The following is a 24408-nucleotide window of genomic DNA, read 5'->3' as shown; positions in this document are numbered from 1 at the left end:
GTGATTTTGTAAAGGTCATTTCTAGTTTCATCAGAGAATATTTTTGCACATTTTTACAGGGTTTCATACTGGGCCTAGGTTAGATATTTTTACTATACAATGGCGCTTTTCTTGTGTCCCTTATATAAAGGCCAGTTTTGAGGATATCCCTGTCCTACATATCCCATCTTTGGCCTTGTTTACACGCATTTGCATTCATGTCCAGTGTGGGGCTGTGTTTATTTTCACATGCACTCTGGCTTGGTTCGAGACCATGCTCCGACATCTGCATGGATGACACATTAGGAGCAGCAGCTTTGTGAGCAGACACTGTCCCAATTGACATGAATGGGACTGCCTGCACAGAACACCTGTACATCCCCTGTACGGGTGAAAATAGCTCTCAAAAGGGGCACAATTAAGCCTTAGATAGAGAGTTATAACCACCTTAAAGTTGAAGTCTAGGTATGATCTCTATTGCATGACTACATGGACTAGCTTGGACCAGTGTATAAGTATGCAAATCTCAAAACTGGGTGACCACTGTGCAAGTCGACAGTCGCTGGAGCAGTTACTACAGTGGCCCCACAATCTTCCAAGTCCTGCACCGAGTTGCTTTCCTTCTGCACAAGAACTACAGAAGGTTACTCTCACTCGGCACTGCAGCCGAACAGATCACCTTGTATTTTTTCAACACAGAATGCTCTCTGGCTGGATGAGGTAGAGACCATGACGTCAACCAAGCTTGACCAAATGAAACTATGCAAAAAGAAGAAAAAAAAAAAAAAAAAATCGATCATATCTAGTCTTGAGCTTTAACAGTCTCTTGATTACTTCTTTGTAACGTTCCCCTCATAGTTCATCACTGGCATATGGCCTTCTCTAGACAAAGCCATGGTTGTATTATATTCTCTCCATTTTTTAATGGGCATGATAGTATGCTGAATGTGTATTACTTTCCAAAAGAAGAATTTCACTAAAACTGAAGGACAACTCCAGGAAACTTCCCTGCCCAGCACTACCCAGGCTTTGCTTCAAACTAGTTCCGATTACACCCTGCACCTACAATTCTGCATCCTCATACATTCCAATGGTTGGAACACACAGCAATTCCCAGCATCAGATGTACAATTGCCAAGTTGAAATGCTTATTTGACCTGCCACCCCAATTAAAGCCACTCTTATCAGCACTGCTACACTTGATCGCTCTAGATCTCTAAAGAGAGATTTTTCTCTGCACATTCTTCTATTTGTGAAAGCCCTTTGTAAAGGAATACTTTAGAAACATGCTAGTTAATTGCCCAAGCTAATACTTACTATGTCATTAAACAAAATTACAAACCCATAACTTCATAATAATGTTCTTTTAACATGCATGCCACAATAATTCGGCTACCAAAACGTGTGTGTGCTGTCAATTGACACAAGCATTGCCCCTGATACTTCTGGCTGGAGGTTTACATTTTGCTGAAGCGCAGAGATATTGAACAGAAGTAAACCTAAGCTGTAAACAGATTGGCCTCTACATTTTTGGCACAGTGCTGAAAAACAGAGCAACTGATCATGTGCAGAGCAGAGTGAGATGGTGTATTGCTGGATTATAAACAGTATAGGCACTTATTGTTAATGTTGTACATATGAAACAAAAATCTGCGAGGTGAATGGATAAATCAATTCACCCGTAGAAAAAACAGCGCATAATACTCAATAGAAAAAAAGAAATTATATGTGATTTGTGCTAGTGCGAACTATTGTTCTATGGAAAAAATATGTATATCTTCCCAAATGTAGTCATACAAAATAGGTATTGTCCATGAACACTGTCCATATATCCAAATTATACTGAGTAATTAGGATAGTTTCAGGAAAAAAAGGGTTTGAAACGGGATATCTATTTTAGTCCATCAACAGAAAATAAAAATAAAAAGCAAAACTGAAACAAAGTGTCCTGGTACAAATCATAAGGAGTGTGCGATGCAATCCTTCCTTAACATGATTAGACTTCCAACAGTAAAATGCAGTGATCCCGAATTTGCTGGGGTGCAATCTCAAGAATGAGGTGACCCCCCTTAGTAATATTCTTACCAGATGTGCCTGGTTACATAGGCTCTCAGATATTACTCCTCATCGGCTCGATCTCATCCACTTCATAAGCGCCAGGTAATACACGATCAGATGTGCTTGGTTTACACGGGCTCTCAGATATTACTCATCGGCTGGATCTCATCCACTTCATAAGTGCCGGGTGATTCAAGATCTCCGAACGAAGTAATTACGGGAAACAAACATAGCGTAATACTGTCTTATAAAAACACAATTTATTTGAATAGAAATATTGCACTCACACAAAAATAATTCTTTAAAGCATTGGTTCACTCAGCATGCATAGTTCTTAATCACAGTCTCGGGAGAAGTGATAGCGTCAGCCGCTAATGGCCGTCACCATTTAGTAGCTCACGGAAGAGACGCACAGCTTTAACCGTGAGCTACTAAATGGTGACGGCCATTAGCGGCTGACGCTATCACTTCTCCCGAGACTGTGATTAAGAACTATGCATGCTGAGTGAACCAATGCTTTAAAGAATTATTTTTGTGTGAGTGCAATATTTCTATTCAAATAAATTGTGTTTTTATAAGACAGTATTACGCTATGTTTGTTTCCCGTAATTACTTCTTTCGGAGATCTTGAATCACCCGGCACTTATGAAGTGGATGAGATCCAGCCGATGAGTAATATCTGAGAGCCCGTGTAAACCAAGCACATCTGATCGTGTATTACCTGGCGCTTATGAAGTGGATGAGATCGAGCCGATGAGGAGTAATATCTGAGAGCCTATGTAACCAGGCACATCTGGTAAGAATATTACTAAGGGGGGGTCACCTCATTCTTGAGATTGCACCCCAGCAAATTCGGGATCACTGCATTTTACTGTTGGAAGTCTAATCATGTTAAGGAAGGATTGCATCGCACACTCCTTATGATTTGTACCAGGACACTTTGTTTCAGTTTTGCTTTTTATTTTTATTTTCTGTTGATGGACTAAAATAGATATCCCGTTTCAAACCCTTTTTTTCCTGAAACTATCCTAATTACTCAGTATAATTTGGATATATGGACAGTGTTCATGGACAATACCTATTTTGTATGACTACATTTGGGAAGATATACATATTTTTTCCATAGAACAATAGTTCGCACTAGCACAAATCACATATAATTTCTTTTTTTCTATTGAGTATTATGCGCTGTTTTTTCTACGGGTGAATTGATTTATCCATTCACCTCGCAGATTTTTGTTTCATGTTTTCTAGTGGTTTTATTGATTTAATACCTTTTAGAACAGCTGCTTAAATTCCACAGCTCCCAGGTAGAAAGCACATTCTTTGATGCTGAGCGCCTTTTATTTGCGTGGTTAACGGGCGGAGGTTATCCTAAGCAAAGGTGCATAAATGTTGTACATAGCTATACCTGCAAAAGGGGCCAGTCTGAAGTGGGTAGCAGGACTTAATTTTCTGGCTAAAGTTCCACCTCAAATATGGAGCAAAATGATGTGATCTTGAAGACACAGCGCCTAAATATTTGTGTCATGTCAGTGAATCAGAGCATTGAAGCTGGAGGTTCTGCATAACAGCCTGACAACTAGAATCTTCAAATGAAGTCAGTAATGGCAGCCCATTCAAATTAGAAGCATCTCATTTAATATGAGAAGAGAACTGTTCATAAGCAAACTGCATTTGCGCTTTATATTTTTTGGTACAGGCTGGAAGCCTAAGAGAGGTATGACATTTTTTCCTCCATACACTTTTGCCAAATTCATAAAACAAGTAAGAGGTGCTTGTGAGAGCAACTTCAACTTCCATCAGCCAATAGTTAAATAGAACTATAGGCAAAACTTTTTTTCCCCATTTTGGACAGAGTAAGGGAGGGTTACAACCAGTCTTTTTTTCACCATCTATGGTCCCATTGGGGAGATTTCCCTTCACTTCCTGTCCTATAGCCAAACAGGAAGTGCTGGGAAATCCCTGCAAATTAAGGGAATTATTCAGGGACCCCCGGGGGTCACCAGAAATATTGTCTCCATTGGAAGATTTCCCCTCCATTACTTTTCTGGGGCCAACCCAAAGATGGGGGACTTTTTACTTTCAATGATAATGTTAAAAAGGACAAAAAAAAAAGGTGAATCTCATCAACAGGGGGCACTGAAAGCAATAAAAACTGACAAGCGATCTAATACCTCTACACTATCGAAAACTCAGCGTAAAATCCTTTTCTCTGTAATTCACCGACCGACACAGCTCCTCTCTAACAAAATGGGCTGTCAGCCCTATCACTGGAGATTACTAGGCAAAGTTGTAATACAACACTTCAGAACTTTTAGTTCCGCTCAGGGGGCGGTCCCTAGGCTACAACCCCCACAGCATGCCCTAGCAGACTCAGTACGTCAACAAGCAGTATAACTTTAAGAGAAAAAAGGAGGGGCGGGTGCTGTGTCGGTCGGTGAATTACAGAGAAAAGGATTTTACGGTGAGTACAAAAAATCCTATTTTCTCTTCTCTATTCACCAACCGACACAGCTCCTCTGTAACAAAATGGGATGTCCCCAAGCAGTGCCAAACGAGGGGTGGGAAAACGGCATAAAAAAAAAAACTTCATCCACCATGGCAAGTGGGAACTAGTGAAACTACCCACCAAACAGTGCGTGGAAAAACCACCACAAAAATCAGGGTATCCTCAACAGGAGTGATTACCCAAAAACCGCACCAACACTGCGGAAGTAATGCAACAGTGCATTAAAATCAGGGGTATCCTCAACAGGAGTGATCATCCCAAAAAAGCAGTACTGTGTTTTTATCGAAAAACCAGGAAAAATTATATTTTGCATTTTTAATTGCAACTACACGGCCGCCTGCAAAACTTTGCAGCCAAAACAGGCATCAACCGATGCACTGACGTCTACCCTGTAAAATTTGGTAAACGTGTGGACAGACGACCAAGTCGCCACCTTACACACCTGAACGACAGACGCCTGGTGTCGGAAAGCCCAAGACGTTCCGATTGCCCTTGTGGAGTGGGCCGTGACCGGAAAGGGGGGCACCTGCCTCTTCAAGGCATAGACTTGTACTACAACCTGTCTGATCCACCTGGAAATGGTGGCCGACGAGACCGACATGCCTTTCTTTGGACCAGCCACAGAAACAAACAGTGAGTCTGACTTCCGAAAGGGAGCCGTGGCAGACAAATACACCCCAAGAGCACGAACCACATCCAGTGTGTGAAGGGGCACCTCCTTAAGATGTTTTGGCTTAGGACACATATGGCAACACAATGTCATCATTGATATGAAAAGCCGAGACTACCTTTGGTAGAAAGGACGGTTGCCGACGCAACACCACCTTATCCTTGTGGATAACCAGATAGATAGAGAGACTTGCAAGACAAGACTGCCAGTTCCGAAATCCTCCTGGCCGATGCGATGGCCACAAGAAAGACCACTTTCTGGGAAAGTCAACAGGGGAATCTCCCTGATATTTTCAAACTGCGGTTTTTGAAGCACCGATAACACCAGGTTCAAATCCCAAGGAGGCAACGGTGGACGCACCGGAGGGATTACATGACGAACCCCCTGAACAATAGGTAGTCACTAGCGAGTGAGACGCCAGGGGTCACTGAGAACAGACAGCCAAAGCTGAAATTTGTCCTTTAATGGTGCTCAATGCCAATTTCTGGTCTACTTCTTGCTGAAGAAACAGCAGGATCCTGGATATGGAAAAGGAGCGCGGATGCCATCCTTTCTCTGCACATACGGAGATATAGACCTTCCAGGTATGATGGTATATCTTCTGAGAGGAAGATTTTCGTGCTCTCAACATGGTTGGGATCCCCAACTCCGACAAACCCTGGTTCCTCAACACATGGCTCTCAATAGCCATGCCATTAAAACCAGAGATGGTAAAACAGAATGGAGAATCGGACTTTAAACCAGAAGGTCCTCCCGCAGCGTCTGCCACCAGACGCACCAGATCTGCGTACCAAGGACACCGCGAAGCAGGCGTGGCAACAGTTTTAGTGGAGGAAAGACGTAGATCATCTGGTACTGATCCCACAGAGCCACCAGCGCATCCGACGCTTCTGCCCACGATCTTGGCACCTTCCGATTGAGACGGGAGGCCAGAAGATCCACGTCTGGTGTGCCCCACCTCAGGCACAGTGACCTGAAACCTCCGGATGCAATGCCCATTCTCCTGGGTCCAGCATCTGGTGACTCAGATAGTCCGCCTGCCAGCCTGGAGTGTAAATGGCCGACAGGGCCGGTACATGTCGCTCTGCCCACCGAAGTACGTGAGCGACCTCCCGAGCAGCGGCTGAGCTTCTTGTTCCCCCTTGGCGACTGACGTATGCCACCATGGTGGCGTTGTCCGATTAGATCCTGATCGGATGTCCTTTCAGTCTCATTGATCATGTGGATAGGCACAGCCTGATCGCTCTCAATTCGAGCAGATTGATCGGCAACCTGGATTCTTCCGTCGACCAGAGGCCCTGAGCCGACTGAACCACCATCACTCCACCCCAGCCAGATAAGCTGGGGTCCGTTGTGATCACTGTCCACTTCAGAGGTAGGAAAGATTTTTCTGACTAAATCACGGGGACCTCAACCACCAGATCAGCGAGTCTGATTGACTGGCTCACCTGGATCTGGCGATCCAGGGACAACTGAGATTTGTCCCATTTTGACAAAATCTTCTACTGCAGGACTCTGGTATGGAACCGGGCAAACTGTACCGCCTGGAAGGAGGCCACCATGAGCCCCAGGACTTGCATGCAAAAGCGAAGCGATGACCACTGGCGGTTCATCAGCAATGTACCGCGGATCTGAGAGTCTGTAGTTTGTCTGAAGGGAGAACATGCTCGCTTCCAAGGAGTCCAGCAGCAAGCCTAGGTACTCCAGGCGCTGGGTCGGCACAAACACCGGCTTCTTAAGGTTCAACAGCCACCCAAATTCTTGCAGGGTCTGCATTGTGATTGCTACATCCCCCTCCAATTCTGAGGCGGAAGATGCTCTCAGGAGGAGATCATCTAGGTATCCCACGATCTCGATTGCACGTTGCCGCAGTAACGCTAAAACTGGAGCCACGCCTTGGTAAAGACTCAGGGGGCTGATGCCAGGCCAAAAGGGAGAGCCACAAACTGATAGTGGGCTTCCCCGCCTGCAAATCGCAGAAACTTCTGATGCCTCAGGCATTTGGGTATGTGCAGGTACGCATCCTGGATGTCTAAAGATGCCAGGAAGTCCCCTTGATGGAGTGCAGCGACTACCAAGCAAACTGATTCCATTCTGAACCTCTGCACTTTTAGAAAGTGATTGAGGGCTTTTAGGTCCAAGATTGGACGTAGCCCTTCCTTTTTTGGAAACTACAAACATATTTGAGTAGAATCCCTGGAAAAGTTCTGAGTCTGGAACCGGTACAACCACCCCGTGACTCAGCAGGTCCCTTACTGCCCCCAAGAGGTCCTCCCGGTGAACCGGTAAATGGGTATGCTGGAGAGGAACAATCTTTTCTGCGGCCAAGAGAGGAACTACCTTGTAGCCAGAGGAAATAAGATCGCAAACCCATCGGACGGACAGTCGAGAGGACAACCAGGCTGCAAACTCCCGAAGATGGGCCCCCACCCGAAAACAAGGGTGGGGGCGAACCTTCATGCGGTAACACTTTATGTTGCAGGCTTGCTGTGCCAGGCATGCTTTTGTCCGTCCATGGCCATCCTGTCGGGCTGGGGACGCTTTGCCGAAGCTCCAGGTGGACGAAAAAGCAGTTTGTGAGTGGGGAAAAAAAAGGGGGGGCCCTTGTATACGGCGTGGCTCCTTAGACTTCCTGGCCTGTGGGAGTAGTGTACTCTTACCACCAGTGGCATTTTTAATAATGTCATCCAAAGCGGCTCCAAAGAGCCGGTCACCAAGGAAGGGAAGATCCGTCAGGGCTTCCTGGGATGCCCGGTCGGCAGACCAGCATTCTAACCAGATTAGGCGCCTCAGCACCACAGCTGACACTGAAGCCCTGGATAACAACGGGAGAGTATCCAGGGGACGTGTCACAGACATACTTAAGGCTTTGCACTAGTTGGTCGTCTAGTTCCACGCAGACGGGAGAAGCCTGTTGCTCTCCCAATTCGTGATGCAAAAGTTTTGCCCACTCAGTCAGTGGCTGCGACACTAGTGCGGATGCCAGTACTGGTCGCATGGCAGACCCAACAACCGTAAACAAGGAACGAGTCCTTTCTACCGGGATACTTATTTAACCTGGATCCTGGGGGGTCCACGACCGGAGGAGCCGACCACTTTTTGAGAAGGCTTTCCTCAAAGGGGTAACGCACCGCCATGTTTTTGGGGACCGAAAAGGTCTGTTGCGGTCGACCCCATTCCCTATAAAAGAACATGTCAAAATAAGTCAGATACGGGAACACCTTAGGCGAACGCGCTGGCTTGCGGGACCCAAAAGGGACCGGTACATCAGCAGAGGGATCTGCTGGCTCCTGAATCTTCAGGGTATCACACACAGCTGTGATAAGTGCTCCAACAAGCTCTGCTGGCTCCTGAATCTTCAGGGTATCACACACAGCTGTGATAAGTGCTCCAACAAGCGCTTTGTCGTGCACGGACCCGGACGGAGACTCATCCTCACTGTCCTGCTCAGCGTCATCTGATCGGACAGAGCAGGGGTCACCAACCGCAGCAGGGCCCGAGTCTGCATCAGAGATCTCCCCAGAGGACGGGGGGGGGGGCAGGGGCCTCTTTAATGCAATCCACGCACGGCCTCCATTCTAGAAACAACGAATTGAGGACCGCCATCAGGGTGTCCATGGGCACTGCGCAGTCCGCAGGTGACCCGGTTGCAATTGCCTGGATTTCGGGGGAAGAAACACCAGTTTCTGAAGCCATGCTGACCCTACCCTGTCTGCCACCTGAAGTGGACTTATGACAGTGAAAGGTCCCACCATCCTGCTGACGCTGACTGGGGGGTTCCTACCTGCCGGACTTTCCACCCTGAGGAGTTCTGTGCTGAATACAAAGCGATGCCTGCAGCCCCCAGGGGTTCCCAAGCGCAGAAGGACAAAAAACAATGTCGGCAGCAGCCGTGGAAACGAGCACTGAAACGATATGCACAGCGTGCTAAGGCTTTAGGAAAATGCCCGCCCATTGTCCTGTACACAGACAGGAACCACAGGAAGCAAGGCAGTGAAAGCACATGTCATCCTGTTGCTAGAGAACACTGAACGAATGTGCTCAGGCCTCAGGAAAATGGCCGCTGAAGCCCGCATAGACAACCTGCTCTGCCCATACCTAAAATGGCCGCCAGACATCACCATGAGGTGAAAATAAAACACCCCCTGCAGAGTCACAGCGCTGTCCCAACACAGTAAAACCTCACAGGCACCTTCCAGGGACCCCGAGACAGGACCTGCGCTATCCGTTCAGCCCCCCCATGACAGGTGAGAGTCCACAGAGAGCCCCTGCATAGGTTACACACAGCGCTCAGCAGACACATGCAGCGACCCCCCCCCCCCCCGGAGGGGGGATAGAGGTTAGATAGGGACAGGGGAGAAGGAGAGGGAGGTGAGGTGGCCCCCGGATCGATCTCCCAAGGAATGCCCAGCTGCTCAGCCCCACCGAAGCAGAGAGAGCTGTACTTACCAGTCCTGAAGAGCTGGGAGACATTCTATTACAGACCCACTCACTGATCAGTACAGGGTGGCTGTTGGCCTCGGCATACTGTGAGCCAGACATCAGTAGCCCAGTCATGTGTATGCCCCGGAGCATAAAAGCTCACCGACCACCTCTGGAGCTGAGGTATATCATGGCCTGCCGAGCTGTAGCTGTGACCTGCACACGCTCGATGGCCGGACTGGGGAGACTACAAGAATAAGTGAACCAGCCTGTCACCCAACCGGCTGTTGAAAGAAGATCACAGGATCATTCATCTTGCGCAAAAAGCAAAGCTTCTGCATCAAAAAAAACACAGACCCATGGGCCCGCAGGGCTCCTAGGTGCATCTCCTTCACTAGGCAAAATACAACTGAGTCCGCTAGGGCAGGCTGTGGGGGTTGTAGCCTAGAGACCGCCCCCTGAGCGGAACTAAAAGTTCTGAAGTGTTGTATTACAACTTTGCCTAGTAATCTCCAGTTATAGGGCAGACAACCCATTTTGTTACAGAGAGGAGCTGTGTCGGTCGTTGAATATAAGAGAAAAAAAAGTTTTGCCCTTCGGCTACTTTCACACTGGGGCGTTGAGGGCGCAGGTTTTACCGTCGTTTTAGCGGCGCTATTTGGCAGTTTTTTACCCCTGCTAGCGGCCAAAAAAAGGGTTAAAACTGCCCGCAAACCGCACCACTTTGCAGGTGGGTTTGAAGCGCTGCCCCATTGTTTTCTATGGGAAGAGATGCTTTAGGAGCGGTAAATACACCGCTCCTACAGCGCTCCAAAAATAGCGCCTGCAAAGCACCCTTAAACAGCAGCGGCTGTTTGGGGGCGCTTTGCAGGCGCTATTTTTAGCGCTGTAGCGCCTGCAAAGCACCCCATTGTGAAAAGGGGCCTTAGGCAAAAGCTCCGAGACAGGGAATTTAGGCACAAAAGTAAAAAGACAGATAATGACAAATTCCAAACACACTTCTGGTTTTATCTGAACTGCAGTAGCACAGTACTTACAAGATGAGAACTGTCTTTGGCTTCTTGGACTTGCTGCACCTGCGGTTCAGCCACAACTTTAGTATCCTGATCTGAAGTCATGAGCCGTCTGCTTCTAGGCTCCTCAGAGAAAACGAGTCACCCTAGGAAGCTGCAGAAAAAGAAAAAAAAACAAATTGTCATCTGACAAACCTGCCGTACACCTTAAAAGAATAAACTACCAGAATATGTTTGTTTAACAATTTAAAGTGGTAGTAAACCCAAAAATATAAGTTGCAGCTTACCAATCATAAGATGTGGCGGCTGCATTTGTTTTATTTTTTTAGGATCTTATCCCCTCTGTTTCCACCCGATAAGGTCAGTAACACATCCTGTGTTCCCCACTCCGGATGAAGGAGCACATGGGCACCTTTGGAAAGCAGCATTGACAGTCTGGGGGGGGGGGGGGCAGTGTTGGATGGACTAGCAGATTTAGAGACACTAACATTTAAGGCAAACTCCATCTCAAAGGTTTTTACAATGGATATTAAACGTCTACACCCTCGTAAAAATGTCAGGTTTCTGTTATAAAAAAAATAAAAAAAAATAAAAAGAAAGATACATTTCCGAACTTTTTCCAACTTTGTCATCTGTAATGGGGGGGGGGGGGGGGGTAAAAATAAAAAACAAATAACGTGGTTGCATAAGTGTGCACACCCTCTAATAACTGTGGATGCAGTTGTGTTAAAGAAAGTTGTGTTTCATTCCCTGCAAAGGCAAAGCATAATGGACTACTATGCATCGCATAGTAGCCCATTATGTGTCACTTACCTGACGCAGGAGCCAGCGATGTCACCGCTGTCCCCTGTAGTCCGCAGCATCCATCTTCTCTGTGGGGTCTCGCAGCTCCGCCGCTGTCATTCGGCGGAGCCGCAATGACGACACTCCCGCGGCAGCTCCATTGTTGGAAATGACGCATTCAGTGCGCCTGCGCGCCGCAGACAGCGGTGCCCGTCTTCGGGCAAATATCTCCTAAACCGTATAGGTTTAGAAAATATTTCTTGGACCTACAGGTAAGCCTTAATCTAGGATTACCTGTAGGTCAAAGTGGTTTGTAAGGGTTTACAACCACTTTAAGAATTAAGCAAATCATTCAAATTCATGTTAATAGTCATTACACACCTGCCATCATTTAAAGTGCTTCTGATTATCTCCAAATAAAGCTCAGATGTTCTAGTAGATCTTTCCTCACATTTTCTTAGTCACATCCTACAGCAAAAGCCACGGTCCGCAGAGCGCTTCCAAAGTATCAGAGGGATCTCATTGTTAAAGTGGTTGTATAGTAATTTTTATAACTTACCTATAGGAAAGCCTATAATAAGGCTTACCTGTAGGTAAAAAAAAAAAAAAAAAAAAAAAAAAAAAAAACTTCAGCGGGTCTACTACCGCTTTAAAAAACAGTTCTGATTACACCCTGCACCCAACAGTCAAACAATCCTCATACATTCCATTGGTGGGGTCCTTTTATCTATGATGACTGGATACTTCACAACTACGATACCAGCCACATGAACAGAGGAGTGCTGCAGCACACATATGGAAGGTCCAGCCTAGGCTGACCGACAATTTTGAAGAAAAAAAAAGGGGGGGGGGGGGGAATAGATGGATATATCCCAAAATATTTTAAAAAAATAAAATCAAACTTTCTTCATCAATTAAGGCCAATATGTATTCTACTACATATTTTTGGTAAAAAAAAAATAATAATATATACAAATCCCATCAATAAGCGTATATTGATTGGCTTTGGCAAAAGTTATAGCGTCTAGAAACTACGGGATAGATTTAGGGCAGGGTTGCTCAACCCGTGGCTCTCCAGCTGTTGCAAAACTACAAGTCCCATCATGCCTCTGCCTCTGGGTGTCATGCTTGTGGCTGTCGGAGTCTTGCTATGCCTCATGGGACTTGTAGTTCCGCAACAGCTGGAGAGCCACAGGTTGAGCACCCCTGATTTAGGGGTTCATTAAATTTTTTAGTAATGGTGGCAATCTGCTATTTTTAGCGGGACTGCGACATTGCGGTAGACAAATGAAACGCTGAGCAACACTTTTTGGTGACCAGTGACACCAATACAGTGATCCGTGCTAAAAAAATGCACCAATCACTGTATAAAATGGCACTAGCAGGGAAGGGGTTAAGATCTAGGGGTCGACCAAGGGGTTAAATGTGTTCCCTAGGATGTGTTATTAACTGTAGGGGAGTGTATTACACTGGAGGAAAGGAGAGATCACGATTTAGCTTAGCTAAAACATTCTCTCTAACAGATTAGTGGTGTGCTTTGTTTACATCAGTACACCCCTGATCCATCTTTCCTGTAAACGACCGGGGGGGTCTTGACTGCCATTGCGGCCATTGGACCCGCTGATTGGCTACCGCTGTGCCCAACCACAGTGGGAGCAGCGTGTGAGCACCCTAAACCACGTGCACAAAAACACGTACAGGTACGTGATTTTGCACACCGGGCCACCCTGCCGCAGTAAATGTTCGTGTGGCAGTCTGCAAGCAGTTAAAAGTGGATGTAAACCCTCACATATACCCAGTGAAGTGAACAGCTTCAGATGATACACAGATGAAACAAATCCTCCTACATATGTTTTACATGTATATCTGCTGTCTTCAGCTTTATATGCTGTTTAGAAAGTGCAAGTTCTGTTTTTCTGTTTTTTGAATTTTCTCTCAGATTCACCTGTGGGTGAGGATTCTTACCATACACTGCAAGACAGCTGAATGGAGCAAAGGAACACTCCTCCACATAGGCAGAGACTTGCAGAGCTGTGCTGCGAATAGGCCAGCTCTCTGCAAATTTATAGCACTCACCCAGACCCAAAACTCAGGCTGCTTTTAACAAATGTGATGGAGAACTTGTTAGAAGTTATCATGCTGAGAACAGAGCCGGAGAAAGCCATGGGACTTAAGGCTTTCATGCCCAGCTAGAATTTTATAAAATCGGGTTTACATCCACTTTAAAGTTTTGGAATGGCTCAGCCAGAGCCCAGACCTGAATCTGATTGAAAATCTGTGGGGTAATCTGACAGACTTGGAGTGTTTTTGCAAAGAAGAGTGGGCATATATTGCCAAATCAAGATGTGCCATGCTGATAGACACATACCGAAAAAGACTGAGTGCTGTAATAAAATCAAAAGGTGCTTCAACAAAAGTATTAGTTTAAGGGTGTGCACACTTATTTAACCATATTTTTATTTTTATTTCACTTTCCTCCACCTAAAATATTTGAGTTGTTTGTTCAACTGAGTTGTACAGTTTATACGCAACATTAAAAAGGTGGAAAATATTCAGAAAAAATTTGTGGTCTTGATTTACATCAGAAAGCTGACATTTTAACAGGGGTGTGTAGACTTTTATCCACTGTACATAAATAAAAGCTGATACTTGTAAGCACCCCTGTCGGTGGGAAATTGTTTGTACATTTGCAGAAAAACAGACTTATTGGCTGGATCACCAAGTGAACATAAAAGAAAAAGAAAGCCTAAAAAAGAAAACAAATGCTTCCACAAATTTAACTGGTAAGCTGCAAAATAAAAGGTTTGCTTTTGGGCTTATTAACGCTTTAAATTGAACTTGTGGGATAAACTAACATCTTTTTAAATTTAAAACGGAACAAAACCCTCCAATATGACAGTTTCCCCATGTCTGCTATAGTCAAGAAATACTGTGGTGATAATGGTCACAATTGACAGTATGCTCACATCAGCACTCAACCAAACTTGCAAGTCCTCAAATTGCAGATGTCAAATGGTCGGGTGTGCATCATATCAAGTACAGATTTAAATTAAGGCCAAGATATCGCCAACTTTGGCTCCAAAAGTATGAGAGGCGCTTTAAAGCTGTAGCTAGCTGAGGTCATAAGCTCAGCCCTGCTAATGATGTGCCACAAAGGGCAACATCAGGTAGCTCTCTGAACTGGCAACACAGACGCTGCTTAGAGTGTTGCACACTCATAGCCATGCTCCCCCTTCCAATGTGGCAATAATTAGACCTGACTGTCAGGAAATGAAAGAAAATCAACCTATTGGATACACAAACCACAATAAAATACTGTAAAGACCTAAACCTATTTTTTTAGCCACTTCAATAGCAAACACTTTCACCCCTTTCCTGCCCAGGCCAAGTTTCAGATTTTAACACTGTCACACTTTGAATAATTATTATACAGAATTTATATGGCACCAACACAGTGATTATGCAGTGATTTACAACAAAGAGCAGATAGTACAATTACAATTGAATACATTACAGCTTACAATTCAAGAGATAAGGTCAAGAGATACAAAAAGGTAATAACTGTGGGGGATGGGCTGATGGAGAAAATAACTATGGCTGTTAGTTGGGGCAGGAGTTTTCTGGGATTGTCTAAAAGTGGAGAGAGTAGGAGATAGTCGAACAGATTGGGGGTAGGGAGTTCCAGAAGATGGGAGAGGTTCTGAAGAAGTACCGGAGGCAAGCATGGGAGGAGATGAGAGCCAGATAGCAGAAAGTCTTTGGGGGAATAAAGAAAACTGTTTGGTTGGTATTTTGAAACTAGGTTAGTGATATAGCTGGGGGCAGCTGGGTGAGCGGAAGCCAGTGGAGAGATTGGCAGAGGAGTAGCCGATTCTGGGGAGTAGCGGACACTAACACGTCACCAATCAGGCCTGTGTGGTAGAGTGGCCAGACGCAAACCACTCCTTAGTAAAAAGGCACATGACAGCCAACCTGGAGTTTGCCAAAAGGCACCTGAAGGACTGACCATGAGAAACAAAATTCTCTGGTCTGATGAAAGATTGAACTCTTTGGACTGAATGGCAAGCATGTCTGGAGGAAACCAGGCACTACTCATCACCTGGCCAATACCATCCCTACAGTGAAGCATGGTGGTGGCAGCATCATGCTGTGGGGATGTTTTTCAGCGGCAGGAACTGGAAGACTAGTCAGGATAGAGGGAAAGATGAATGCAGCAATGTATAGAGACATCCTTGATGAAAACCTGCTCCAGAGTGCTCTGGACCTCAGACTGGGGTAAAAGGTTCATCTTCCAACAGGACGACTCCTCTAAGCACACAGATAAGATAACAAAAGGAATGGCTACGGGACAACTCTGAATGTTTGAGTGGCCCAGCCAGAGCCGAGACTTTAACCCAATTGAACATCTCTGGAGAGATCTGAAAATGGCTGTGCACCGACGCTGCCCATCCAACGTGAGGGAGCTTGAGAGGTCCTGCAAAGAAGAATGGGAGAAACTGCCCAAAAAGAGGTGTGCCAAGCTTGTAGCATCATACGCAAAAAGACTTGAGGCTGCAATTGATGTCAAAGGTGTTTCAACAAAAGTATTGAGCAAAGGCTGTGAATACTTATGTACATGTGAATTTGTTATTTTTGATCAATTTACAAAGATCTCAAACAAACTTTTTTCACTGTGTCATAATGGGGAATTGTTTGTAGAATTTTGAGAAAATATAATGAATTGAATCCATTTTGGAAGAAGGCTGTAACCAAACAAAATGTGGAAAAAGGGAAGTGCTGTGAATACTTTCCAGATGCACTGTAGTCAGTGAGATGTGCAGATGGATCAGTTCAGGAAGCAGGCTGAGATATGGTTAGCAAAAAGGCAAAGGATCGGTCTGGGCAGCAGATAGAAACATGATCAATAAACATGCCAGGGTTAGTACAGGTGTAGGCATCACTGCACTGATGCAGTGGTGATCAGGGACAACTAGAGGACTGGTCTAGTGATACTTTCCTACTGTGCCAGCCATTGTACATGATCACCGCCACTGCAGTACAACGTCATTAACTGGCACTGGTGACAGTAGGTAGGACTCCATTTTACTTTCAGAACTGCCTTAATTATGTGTGGCATAGATTAAACAAGGTGTTGGAAACAATCTTCAGAAATTTTGGTCCATGTTGACAGTTGCTGCAGATTTGCTGGCTGCAAATCCATGATGTTAATGTCCCATTCTAACACATAGATGCTCTATTGGATTGAGAGCTGGTGAGTGTGCAGGCCATTGGAGTACAGTGACCTCAATGTCCTGAGCTTTGTGACATGGTGCAACATCCTGCCGGAAGCAGCCATCAGAAGATGGATACACTGTAGTCAAAGGCATGGACATAGTAACAAAACTCAGCCAGGCCATGGCATTTTTAAACAATGCTAAATTGGTATGAAGGGGCCCAAAATGTGCCAAGAAAATATCCCCCACACCAATACACCACCACCCGCCTGAACTGTTAATACAAGGCAGGATGGATCCATGCTTTCATTTTTACTCCAAATACTGATCCTACCATCTGAATATCACAGCTGAAATCAAGACTCATCTGACCAGGCCATTTTTCCAATCTTCGATTGTCTATGCTTGGTCAGCTTGTGCAAATTGTAGCCCCAGTTTCCTGTTCTTAGCCGACAGCAGTGGAACACGGAGCAGCCCATCTGCTTCAAAGTTCGATGTGTTGTACATTCAGAGATGGTATTTTGCATAGCTTGGTTGTAAAGAGTGGTTGAGTTACTGTTGCATTTCTATTATCACAAACCAGTCTGCCCATTCTCTGACATCAATAAGGCATTTTCATCCACAAAACTCAGACCAACCCATCAGGAACCAAAAACCATGCCACGTTCAAAGTCACTGAAACGCACTTTATTCCCTATTATGATGCTCAGTTTGAACTTCACCAAGGCGTCATCAAGCCTCAATGCAATGAGTTGTTGCCATGTGATTGGCAACTGAACAGGTGTACCTAATAAAGTGGCTAGTGTATATCACACACATAGTTTAACCACTTGCCGACCGCCGCACGCCGATGTACGTCGGCAGAATGGCACGGGCAGGCATAAGGGCTTACATGTACGTCCTTGCCTGCCCGCCGGTCGGGGGCCCGATCGGGCCCCCGCCCGGTGCCTGCGGCGGTCGGTATTCGTTCGGGAGCGATCCCGGACGAGGGGACGGCCATTCATTCATGGCCACCCCCTCGCGATCGCTCCCGGCGAATGAAAATGTCCGGTGACATCACTTCCTCTCCTGTAATGTAAACACAGGAGAGGAAGTGATGTATTCTCTCCTCCGTGTCGGTAGTTTTCGTTCCGGCACCGAGGAGAGAGGTTCGGTGAGTTGCACCAACACACCCCACATACAGTAGAACATGCCAGGCACACTCACACCCCCCCTTTACCCCCCGATCACCCCCCAATTACCCCTACCCCCCCAGTCACAGTGACACCAATTGCTTTTTTTTTTTTTGCATTGGTGTCATTTGTGACTGTAGTAACTGTTAGGGCAGTTAGGGTTAGCCCCCTTTAGTTCTAAGGTACCCCCCTAACCCCCCCAATAAAGGTTTAACCCCGTGATCACCCCCCGTCGCCAGTGTCACTAAGGCTGGGTTCACATTGCAGCGGTTTATGAGAACGGATGTGATTCGCACCGCACTGCAGTGCAAATCACATCCGATCTCTGTGCGATTCGAATTCGTGTCGCACCCGCCGCAAACTCGCACGGGACCCTTTTTTTGGTCCGCAGCAGAATGGGATCGCATGGGTGTTCACACCATGCGATCAGAGTTTGCAGATCGCACTGCGATATGCGAACTGATCTGGGGGTGTCATTAACATTTCACTGACACTCCCAGCAGTTCGCATAGGGCAGTGTGAACTGCCGCCGGGAGGCATGTGATGCGGGAACCCGCCGCGCATTCGTGGCGTTCCCACATCGCTCCAGTGTGAACCCAGCCTAATAAGCGATCGTTTTTCTGATCACTGTATTAGTGTCACAGGTGACGCTAGTTAGGCAGGTAGGTATTTAGGTTCGCCGCAGCTTTTTATAGCGCCAGGGACCCCCATATACTACCGCATAAAGCCCCCTGATTACCCCCTAGTTAACCCTTTCACCAGTGATCACCATATAACTGTTACAGGTGACGCTGGTTGGTTAGTTATTTTTTTTATAGTTTCAGGGCACCCGCCATTTATTACCTAGTCTCACTAGTGTACCCCTAAATTTAGGGGTGTCTACTTTCCAAAATGGGGTCATTTGGGGGGGGTTTGTGCCATCTTGGCATTTTATGGCCTTCAAAACTGTAACACCCTTAGAAAGCCTGAAGGCGGTGCTTGGCTTTCGGGGCCCAGTACGCGGCTAGGCTCCCAAAAAGTCCCACATATGTGGTATCCCCGTACTCAGGAGAAGCAGCAGAATTTATTTTGGGGTGTCATTTCACATATGCCCATAGCATGTGTGAGCAATATATCATTTAGTGACAACTTTGTGTAAAAAAAAAAAAAAAAATTTTTTTTTTGTCATTATTCAATCGCTTGAGGCAAAAAAATAAAATATTCAATGGGCTCAACATGCCTCTTATCAATTTCCTTAGGGTGTCTACTTTCCAAAATGGGGTCATTTGGGGGGGTTTTGTACTGCCCTGCCATTTTAGCACCTCAAGAAATGAGATAGGCAGTCGTAAACTAAAAGCTGCGTAAATTCCAGAAAACGTACCTTAGTTTGTAGATGTGACAACTTTTGCGCAAACCAATATACAATTATTGACTTTTTTTTTACCAAAGACATGTGGCTGAATACATTTTGGCCTAAATGTATGACTAAAATTGAGTTTATTGGATTTTTCTAATAACAAAAAGTAGAAAATATCATTTTTTTTCAAAATTTGCGGTCTTTTTACGTTTATATCGCAAAAAATAAAAATCGCAGAGGCAATCAAATACCATCAAAAGAAAGCTCTATTTGTGGGAAGAAAAGGACGCAAATTTTGTTTGGGTACAACATTGCATGACCGCGCAATTACCAGTTAAAGCAGCGCAGTGCCAAATTGTAGAAAGACCTCTGGTCATTTACCAGCAAAATGGTCCGGTCTGAAGGTGGTTAAGGATTTTTAAAATTGTTTAACACTAAAAGTTTATTACAGCGATGATCACTGTAATAAGCTAGAACACTGTTCAAAAGTTTCTTTAATGAAACCTTGTTTACTACAAATGGTCACATCACCTGATACAGGGCAGCTCTGATTGGCCCTGGTACCATGTGAGCACTGTTACCAACCACAAAGATCACACAGTAGTAAGGAAAGAGTCATGAATGTCAACTGAATGTCAACTATGCTACGCTCTCTCCATCATTAAAGTTGTTTTAAAGCCTAAACATTTTTTACCTTAACGCAGTCCTTGCATCGAGGTAAAAAATGGTGTCAGCATCCTCCAGCTGTTTTGTAACTACAAGTCCCATGAGACATTGCAAGACCCTGACAATCACAAGCATGATTCGCAGAGGCACGATGGGATTTGTAATTTAACCACAGCTAGAGGGCCAAGTTTGCCTACCCCTGGGCCTAGGGGGTAGGACGTTTTAGATGCACTAGCAGATTTAAAAACACTACCAAATGTTTCCCTTTCGAGATAAAAGGTTTTACATAAATAAAAGCGGATCAATTTGAGCACCCTTGCCAGCATTAAATGGTCTGTCTCAACCGTGCAACTGCAAAAGAGCCTATTGAAAAACAGACTTATTGGCTGAAAAAGGTGGTGGAGAGGACCTCCAAAATAAAATTACAACAGTTGTTAGGCTGAGCAAGAACCTTGGTATGGATAACTATTTTGTGCCTTAAATTGTTTGCAGAGATGACAGGGAGCCAAAACCCCCATATACTAATCCCAGAAGGGGGAAAGAAAAAAATAAGTAAAAAAGGGAGTGTAATGTTTTAAATGAACAATTGCCAAGCAGGAAACACCTTGCACCAGGCCAGTGGCCAATAAACTTGTTTTGACCCAGCAGCAAGCTCAAAAAAAAATAAAAAATAAAACACACAATGGGAGCAGGCTGGGCCCAGGGGGTAGGACATGTTAGATGCAAAAATTTTCAGCAATAAAGTAAACCTACCCACCTGCTCACCACCATCTTCTGTAGAACATACACTGAGCTGCGCATGCCATCCACCCCCCTTCAGCCATTCGGAGGGAGCCTTGCATTCACTGATAAAAATACAAGGCTTCCTCTGAATCACTGAGAATTACTTACCGTATATACTCGAGTATAAGCCGAGATTTTCAGCCTCTTTTTTGAGGCTGAAAGTGCCCCCCTCGGCTTATACTCGAGTCATCGCTGTCTGCCTGCTCGATCAGCGTGTCGAGCAGACAGACAGCGGCCATTCTATTCTAATTCAAAAGCCGCGCCTCCGGCTCCGCCTTCGCCTGTGATAGGCGGAACACTGAATTTCCCAGCAGCCTGTGTTCCGCCTATCACGGACATCCGCTCATCCTCGTACTACGGACGAGGATGAAAGGATGGCCGTGATAGGCGGAACACAGACTGCTGGGAAATTGTGTTCCGCCTATCACAGACAGGGAGGCGCGGCATTTGAACAGGAAAATGGGCGCCGACGAAGAGCGGTGATCCTGGGACGGGACCGGACGGAGGCTCGGCTCGGCTCGGGACGGGACGGGACCGGACGGAGTCTCGGGACGGGACGGGACCGGACCGGACGGAGGCTCGGCTCGGGACAGGACGGGACCGGACGGAGGCTGGGGACACAGGTAGGCTGGACACACAAGGCCACACACACACACACACACACACACACACACACACACACACACACATGGATGGACACACACACAGGGATGGACACACACACAGGGATGGATGGATGGATGGATGGACGGACACACACACAGGGATGGATGGATGGATGGATGGATGGACGGACACACACACAGGGATGGATGGATGGATGGACACACACACACACACAGGGATGGATGGATGGATGGACACACACACACACAGGGATGGATGGATGGATGGACACACACACAGGGATGGATGGATGGATGGACACACACACAGGGATGGATGGATGGATGGATGGACACACACACAGGGATGGACAGGCATATCTCACCCTCGGCTTATACACGAGTCAATAGGTTTCCCAGTTTTTTGGGGGTAAATTGGGGGCCTCGGCTTATACTCGGGTCGGCCTATACTCGAGTATATACGGTATACCAAAGCAATTTTGTTCTAGCAGCAGATGAGAAATCTCCCAAACACGAGGATGAATACAACTTGGGTTACAGTACGATACAGAGCTCACAGCAGCCCCATCACTTAGTAAAGAAACTAGTTTGTTTGGACCCATTTACAGTGCCTTGCAAAAGTATTAGGCCCCCTTGAACTTTTCAACCTTTTGCCACATTTCAGGCTTCAAAACAAAGATATAACATTTTAATTTTTTGTGAAGAATCACCAACAAGTGGGACACAATTGTGAAGTGGAACGAAATCTATTGGATTTTTAAACTTTTTTAACTAATAAAAAAATGAAAAGTGGGGCGGGCAAAATTTTTCGGCCCCCTTGCGTTAATACTTTGTAGAGCCACCTTTTGCTGAGATTACAGCTCCAAGTCGCTTGGGGTATGTCTCTATCAGTTTTGCACATCGAGAGAAATTCTTGCCCATTCTTCCTTGCAAAACAGCTCTAGCTAAGTGAGGTTGGATGGAGAGCGTTTGTGAACAGCAGTTTTCAGCTCATTCCACAGATTCGATTGGATTCAGGTCTGGAATTTGACTTGGCCATTCTAACACCTGGATATGTTTATTTGTGAACCATTCACTTCTAAATGTTGCTGTATGTTTGGGATCATTGTCTTGTTGGAAGATAAATCTCCATCCCAGTTTCAGGTCTTTTGCAGACTCCAACAGGTTTTCATCCAGAATGGTCCTGTATTTGGCTGCATCCATCTTCCCCTCACCACACCATGATGCTGCCACCACCATGTTTGACAGTGGGGATGGTGTGTTGAGGGTGATGAGCTGTGTTGCTTTTACGCCAAACATATCGTTTTGCATTGTGGGCAAAAAGTTCCATTTTGGTTTCATCTGACCAGAGCACCTTCTTCCACATGTTTGGTGTGTCTCCCAGGTGGCTTGTGGCAAACTTTAGACAAGACTTTTTATGGATATCTTTGAGAAATGGCTTTCTTCTTGCCACTCTTCCATAAAGGCCAGATTTGTGCAGTGTACGACTGATTGTTGTCCTATGGACAGACTCTCCCACCTCAGCTGTAGTTCTCTGCAGTTCATCCAGAGTGATCATGGGCCTCTTGGCTGCATCTCTGATCAGTCTTCTCCTTGTCTGAGCTGAAAGTTTAGAGGGACGGCCAGGTCTTGGTAGATTTGCAGTGGTCCGATACTCCTTCCATTTCAAAATGATGGCTTGCACAGTGCTCCTTGGGATGTTTAAACCTTGGGAAATCTTTTTGTATCCAAATCCGGCTTTAAACTTCTCCACAACAGTATTACGGACCTGCCTGGTGTGTTCCTTGGTCTTCATGATGCTCTCTGCGCTTTCAACAGAACCCTGAGACTATCACAGAGCAGGTGCATTTATACAGAGACTTGATTACACACAGGTGGATTCTATTTATCACCATCAGTCATTTAGGACAACATTGGATCCTTCAGAGATCCTCGCTGAACTTCTGGAGTGAGTTTGCTGCACTGAAAGTAAAGGGGGGGTCGAATAATTTTGCACGCACCACTTTTCAGTTTTTTTATTTGCTAAAAAAGTTTAAATTATCCAATAGATTTCATTCCACTTCACAATTGTGTCCCACTTGTTGGTGATTCTTCACAAAAAATTAAAATGTTATATCTTTATGTTTGAAGCCTGAAATGTGGCAAAAGGTTGAAAAGTTCAAGGGGGCCGAATACTTTCGCAAAGCACTGTAGTCCAAACGATTTAAAGTGACAGAAAACCTTGAGTTTAGCTTTAATTCCCTCTGTATTTCATAGTAAAATAGTAATTGTGACTTGCCTATCAATTCCTAATTTTGGAGTACAGTGGAGGGTATAGGACTTTTATTTGCAGACCGTGAGTTATTTGCAGGCTACCTTCAGGTGACTGTTGGCAAACACTTGCTAGGGATGCCCCTAGTGCTTGCAAATAGAACCCTCCCCACTGGTGATACTTCATTTTTCCCTGAGCAATAATGAGTGATCAAGACACACAGGAGAGGGGCCTATGTCATATACTGTATTCTAAAATAAAAATTTACAAGCAAGTTAGTATTCCTATTAGCCTAATCATAGAAAACAGGACTTGTATTCATAGACCATCGGATGTTCAAAGGCAAAAAACTGAGGGGTGTGCAACAGTATAGCCAACAGAACTGACATCAGGTCCCAAAAAAGCACAAAAAAAAAAAAAAAAAGCTGATGCCTGAATATCTACCTGGTAAAACTTGGAGAACATGAGAACGGAGGATCAAGTGGAAGCCTTGCAAATCTGCAATACTGAAATGCTTGATGTTGAAAAGCACAAAACCTATAGCCCTAGCGGAATGAGCTCTGATGGGGAAGGGAGGAACCCTTTTTTTAAAATAGGAAGTAAACCTTAATCTAGGCTTACCTGTAGGTCAAAGTGGTTTGTAAGGGTTTACAACCAGTTTAAGGGTGTGGGCTCTGGAAAGTTGCCCGATTCACCTGGCAATGTTAGAGTGGGAACCAGGATGCTCTCTACAAAGGACCTACAGATAGTATTAAAAAGGCACTCTTTTGCAAACAGAATCCATGGCTGCTAGGTAGACTCAAACAGCCCAGACCACAGCCAAGGAGTGTAGGGCAATTTCCATGGCATTGTTTGGAGCTGGACAGAAGGGAGAAGAAACAGTGTCCTTATTGATGTGGAAAGTGGAGACCACCTTGGGTTAAC

At 45.5% G+C, this 24408-nt stretch overlaps 1 protein-coding gene across 1 annotated transcript in view; it reads right to left on the bottom strand.

The window, feature by feature from the left end:
• The window catches only part of LARP4B (La ribonucleoprotein 4B), a 182641-nt gene that overhangs the window by 59733 nt on the left and 98500 nt on the right, over positions 1 to 24408 (bottom strand). The window contains exon 3 of the mRNA XM_077491124.1: positions 10679 to 10808. Coding sequence (XP_077347250.1) covers positions 10679 to 10759 — 81 coding nt within the window. The 5' untranslated portion in view covers positions 10760 to 10808. The remainder of the gene's footprint in view (positions 1 to 10678; positions 10809 to 24408) is intronic.

This window comes from Lithobates pipiens, unplaced genomic scaffold, assembly GCF_037356315.1.
Source record: "Lithobates pipiens isolate NorthernLeopardFrog02 unplaced genomic scaffold, aLitPip1_a1.2 Scaffold_19, whole genome shotgun sequence".
Classification (NCBI taxonomy): Eukaryota; Metazoa; Chordata; class Amphibia; order Anura; family Ranidae; genus Lithobates; species Lithobates pipiens.
The sequence above is the reverse complement of the archived record's forward strand: the minus strand, read 5'-3'. Positions and strand labels throughout refer to the sequence as shown.